The 5,090-nt window shown below is 36.5% G+C and overlaps 1 protein-coding gene across 2 annotated transcripts in view; it reads right to left on the bottom strand.

Annotated features, from left to right (window-relative positions):
- The window catches only part of c14h6orf136 (chromosome 14 C6orf136 homolog), a 23,944-nt gene extending 19,425 nt beyond the window's left edge, over positions 1-4,519 (bottom strand). The window contains exons 1-2 of one of the 2 annotated variants that reach the window (XM_032535710.1): positions 4,283-4,519; positions 966-1,199 (exon numbers count right to left, since the gene is read on the bottom strand). In XM_032535710.1, the coding sequence (XP_032391601.1) occupies positions 966-1,064 (99 nt within the window). In that variant the 5' untranslated portion in view covers positions 1,065-1,199; positions 4,283-4,519. Of the gene's footprint in view, positions 1-965; positions 1,200-4,150 lie in introns of both variants that reach the window. The other variant, XM_032535711.1, reaches the window with a different exon arrangement.
- Positions 4,520-5,090: the final 571 nt, after the last annotated feature.

Consider the following 5,090-nt stretch of genomic DNA (forward strand, 5'->3'; position numbering starts at 1 on the left):
CAACCCAGCCTTGTGCAGGTCTACAATGTTATCCCTGATGTCCTTACAAAGCTCTCTGGCCTTGGCCATTGTGGAGAGGTTGGAGTCTGTTGGATTGAGCGTGTGGACAGGTCTTTTATACAGGTAACAAGTTCCAACAGGTGCAGTTAATACAGGTGATAAGATGAGAACACGAGGACTTGTTAAAGAAAAAAAGAGCCGGAATATTTACTGGTTGATAGGTGATCAAATACTTATGTCATGCAATAAAATGCAAATTAATGATTTGAAAAACATACATAAATGTGATTTTCTGGATTTTTGTTTTAGATTCTGTCTCACACAGTTGAAGTGTACCTATGCTAAACATTACAGACCTCTACATGCTTTGTATGTGTTGTGTGTGGGAAAACTTGCAAAATCGGCAGTGTATCAAATGCTTGTTCTCCCCACTGTAGATATGGATGTCTTAAGTTTATACCGATGTTCATAACTTCCAAGCTATTCAGTTAGAATAGACAACCTTAGCAAAAAAATACACTAGCCGCATGCTAACACACACAACAGCATTACTGTGCTCTCAAATGTAGCTTACTCACGTAATACTGTAGGATTATTATTGGAGTCCTCACAATGGCTGTGTAACGTTCGACCTATGTTTGAGTTACTGTCTCTAAGAGTACAGCAGCAAGGATGTTGTTTAACCTGATGTGGCTGTTATTTGGTTATAATTGGCTGGCTAATTAAGCTGACGTAATACTATTAGCATGTCTTTGCTTTAGTCTTTGTGCATGTGTTTCCATCATACTGATATTAACTATCAGACTGAATTGTGTTTTATTGAATTGCACTATTCATCAAATCAAACTGAATTATTCCTTTTTATTAATTTATCGTTCCTGAACCATAACTTAGCCCATGTGTCTAAATAGTAGCCCCCAACACCCCAAATGTGAACTCAAATGTGAAATGGGCAGGATAGTTACCTGATTGAGACTCCAGCTCCATTTTCTGATGGCTTGCATTCTGCCATGGCTGCAGACACAACCCAACCAGAAGGCGATGCCCCCTCTGCTCACAGCCATTCACCACAGGGGCAGGGGCAACCCCAGTTACCAGCTGACCATCAGCCACAGCAATAGCACAGAAGATCCCGCAGAGATACACACACACTGCCACCTTAACCTGATGATTGGGGGTGTTTCTTCACCTCCACAAACCTGAGATCACAGAGAAGAGAGGAAAGAGCTGGTAACAGGCGTGACAATATGGCCAATAAATAATCTCAACATTTTCCAGGCTATATCTAGGATAATGATATTGCAGGTACAACAAATGGAGGAAAAGAGTGAGATAGTGAAGGGCTAACAGAAGAGACAGGCAGGAGAACATTTTGGGATCATTTGAAGCTACAAAAAACAGTACAGTGTGCCAATTGCAAAATTGCACTAGCTTAATGTTACCACAATAACTCAATGTCAATGCTACAGCTTTACTAAAATAATTGCAAGCTGAAGCCCTAACTAAATGCACATTATGTCCATAAGATATACAAAAAGATACAACTACTTGTGTAAGTATATTTAACATTAACTGTCTAAAAAAAAATTATTTACAAAGATACCTACACATTACACAATGAAATAATTTTATATAGCTTAAAAAGTTTATTTAAACACTGTAGACTTCTCTTCCTCTGGAAGATGGTTGATGCTCAACTGACAACTGAGCGTTCCAGCAAGCAAGCCAGATATTTAGCTAGCCACAACATTAGTAGAATTTAACAACTTAATGTTTCATACAACGTAGTATTTCCGGCCTTGGCTTGGCAATACTATTGTGGCAACCTGTCAGACAAAACATGTTCAAAATGTCATTAAAAGTGCCTACCCATGTGAAGTGATTCCTTACGAGTGAACACACCGAATATGACTGACGTAGATGTGACATAAATGCATGAAAGTTGTGCTAATTTAGCTCTGTTTAGTTCCAGTGTTGATACCGCAAGGAGTGCTTTGGGACCGTCTATAAACTACACCAAATAAACACCAAAAAGAGATGCAAAATAAGCATATACTTATTTTTTTAAAGTAAAAGCTGTAGTACAACTACCAGGAGATAAGTTATAATTGAGTTAAGTTTGGAGACACTACCTTATTTAATCATTAAATTAATAGCCAACATATTTTTGTTTTATCTCTTTTTTTTAGTCTTACAGTTTGTAGAGGGTCACTAAGCTCTCTAACTGCTCTCAACACAGGAACTAAACACAGCTGAATTAGCACAACTTTTATGCCTTTCTTTCACATCTACAGAAGTCAGATTTGCTGTGTTCACTCGGAAGGAATCACTTCACATGGGTAGGTACTTTTAATGACATTTTGAACATGTTAAGTGGCTAAAAACACGTTTAAAACTTGCGCCTGTTGGGTGCGAATGCTAGCAGGGGGATAACAAGGTGTAGGCAGCACCAACTGTTTTCATTTTTCTATCTACTGACAGCACTCCAAATTTACAAACAATAGAGCTACATGTTGGAATCGACCGGAATTCTCCTTTAAATGCGAATATGTTCTAGTTTATTCTCTCCTCTGTAGAAAAAAAACATGACATTTAAGCGACATCATCTTGGGCTTTGGGTCAATAGTTTTTACCATGTTCACCATATTTAGAGACCAAAATACTAAACCAGATAATCAACAATAAAAACAATATTGGTTATGTTAGTGCCACTATAAACCAACATTATATTACATTAACATGTCATATTGTTTATTATTATATTAATTATATATTATTATTATTATTATTATTATTATATTAATTATATATTATTATTACAAAAGCAAATGCAGTCAGCAGAGGTTGCTGATCTAAGTAAAGCTGCAAAGATTAATTGATTAGTTGTCAACTTTTGTAATTAATCATCAACTATTTTGATAATTGATTAGTTGGTTTGTGTCATTTTTACAAAACTAAAAAATTCTTTGATTCCAGCTTGTTAAATGTAAATATTTCTAGTTTCTTCACTACTCTGTTACAGTAAACTGAATGTCTTTGAGTTGTGGACAAAGGAAGACATTTGAGGATGTCATCTTGGGCATTTTACCAATTTATAGACCAAACAACTAATCGATTACTCAAGAAAATATTCAACACATGAATCGACTATAAAAGAATCGTTAGGTGCAGCCCTAGATCTAAGCAACTGTTTAATTTGCATAATGACAAATGCCGGTTTGCATTAAATCAAGACGGTTAAAACTCGTACAACAGACCGGATATTGACCCAAGTGTAGTAACGCTACAGGAGCAAATTGTGATGGATTTTCCCTGACCTGGGTCTTCTAATGAAGTTTTCAGAGACTATGCCAAGAGCACATGACCTGCACCAAACCACAAGTTTATAATCAGAGACTCCATGGTGACAGCGATACTGAATTAACCTAACAACATAGTACAAAATAAAGGTTTTAAACGACTGTATGCTTACAGCTGGTAATGTACAGAAAGAAAAAGGAGCAGAAATAAGTATAAATATTCTCTTGGGTTTATAAAAACTTGTGAAGGACATGTTGTGTTTTTAACATTTGACAAAATAAACAATCAAAAGTTGACGTTACCTACAACTAAAAAACTAAAGTAAACTATACATAATGTGAGACGTGCAACAGATGACTAGTTAACATTCCAAGATAATAAACGAGTGTTGGAAATTTCTAGGCATGGCCACCGTCGCGCAAGAATGATATTGACATATCGGAGAGAATACATTAACATGATTCTTTGGGCCATTTAGTTTCAAATCAATTGCACTAACAAGGAATTATTAACGCCACGATGTATAACATTAGCCTTATCATTTTTGTAATGCCAATATTTTAAGTTGTTACTGATTACTATTAAGTCATATCTGTGGGATACTTTTTTCTCAAGAAATCTCTAGATATATTCCCTTCAACGTTGACATTAACGTTACCTTACAAGCCGTTAGCTAGCAATGCCTGCTTAGCTAAAGCTTGAAAGTCAATGCTGCTAGCTAGCTTGCTAGACTAGCTAACTAACGCTAGCTAGATGCTAGCTGCAAGGAAACTAGAAATTATTTTCCTTGGCTATCAGCTAGTAGCGTGCTAGCCACCGGCTTGGTAAACGTTTCTGTAATGTTAGCTACCTTTAACATGCAAAAACCCGCTGGAGTTAGTCTAGATGCAGTGGTTCTCAAGGTTAGGTTTTGTACAGTAACGTTAGTCACGGAAAGGTTATCGCTAATGACAAGCTAATAAGAATTACTTTGCTAACTTACACAAATGTCATTCCAACCCTGTGTCCTTGCCTGGCCAAACCCGCCTCACGCTGCCCGTAGACGTTGTATGCTGCCTTCACTGCTATTGGAAATAATAGCACTGCCTATGTGACCCCCGACAATGTGATAAAAGAAGAGATAGAATCGATTCCTCAAAGTATCGTTTTTTTTCTATGACATTATCATGCCACATTGCCCTTTTTTGCTGATTGCACTTTCTGAGTAGTCTGATTATTTTTAAAATGCCCTAATGGCACCGTAGATATATAGCTACGTGAGTGGGACCCTGCGCATCTTGTTTGCAAAATAGCGTCACAGTAGAGGAGCACTTTAGTGGTCCAAGCGCACTTCTGGCTTGGTATGACACATATACTGTACATATCAATATCAGTATATGGTATGACCATAGAACAAAGTTTATTTTTCTACCACTTACAGTATAACTTTTTTTCTTCCAGAGGGCCCTCGATTAAAGTCTGCTACTTAGGCTTCACTGTGCTTTTACAAAAGGTAGTGTGAGTGGGGTTGTGCTTTCCCATTCTTTAAAAAAAAGGTTTCAACAATATTTTAGTTTTCCAGCCTATCTACACTGCAAAAAGAAATGTGTCAAAATTACATATTATATGTGCATAATTTTAACGAGAACAACAAATGTGTCCTATTTAACGCAATTAATGTGAGCTTTACACACACATTATATCAGTTAAATAAAACACACAAATGTGTCATTTCAACACAATTAATGTATAAGCCATTTTAACACTCAAATTATGACACACACAATGTTACAGTACATCATCATTTTAAT

This window comes from Etheostoma spectabile, chromosome 14 (assembly GCF_008692095.1).
Source record: "Etheostoma spectabile isolate EspeVRDwgs_2016 chromosome 14, UIUC_Espe_1.0, whole genome shotgun sequence".
NCBI lineage: Eukaryota > Metazoa > Chordata > Actinopteri > Perciformes > Percidae > Etheostoma > Etheostoma spectabile.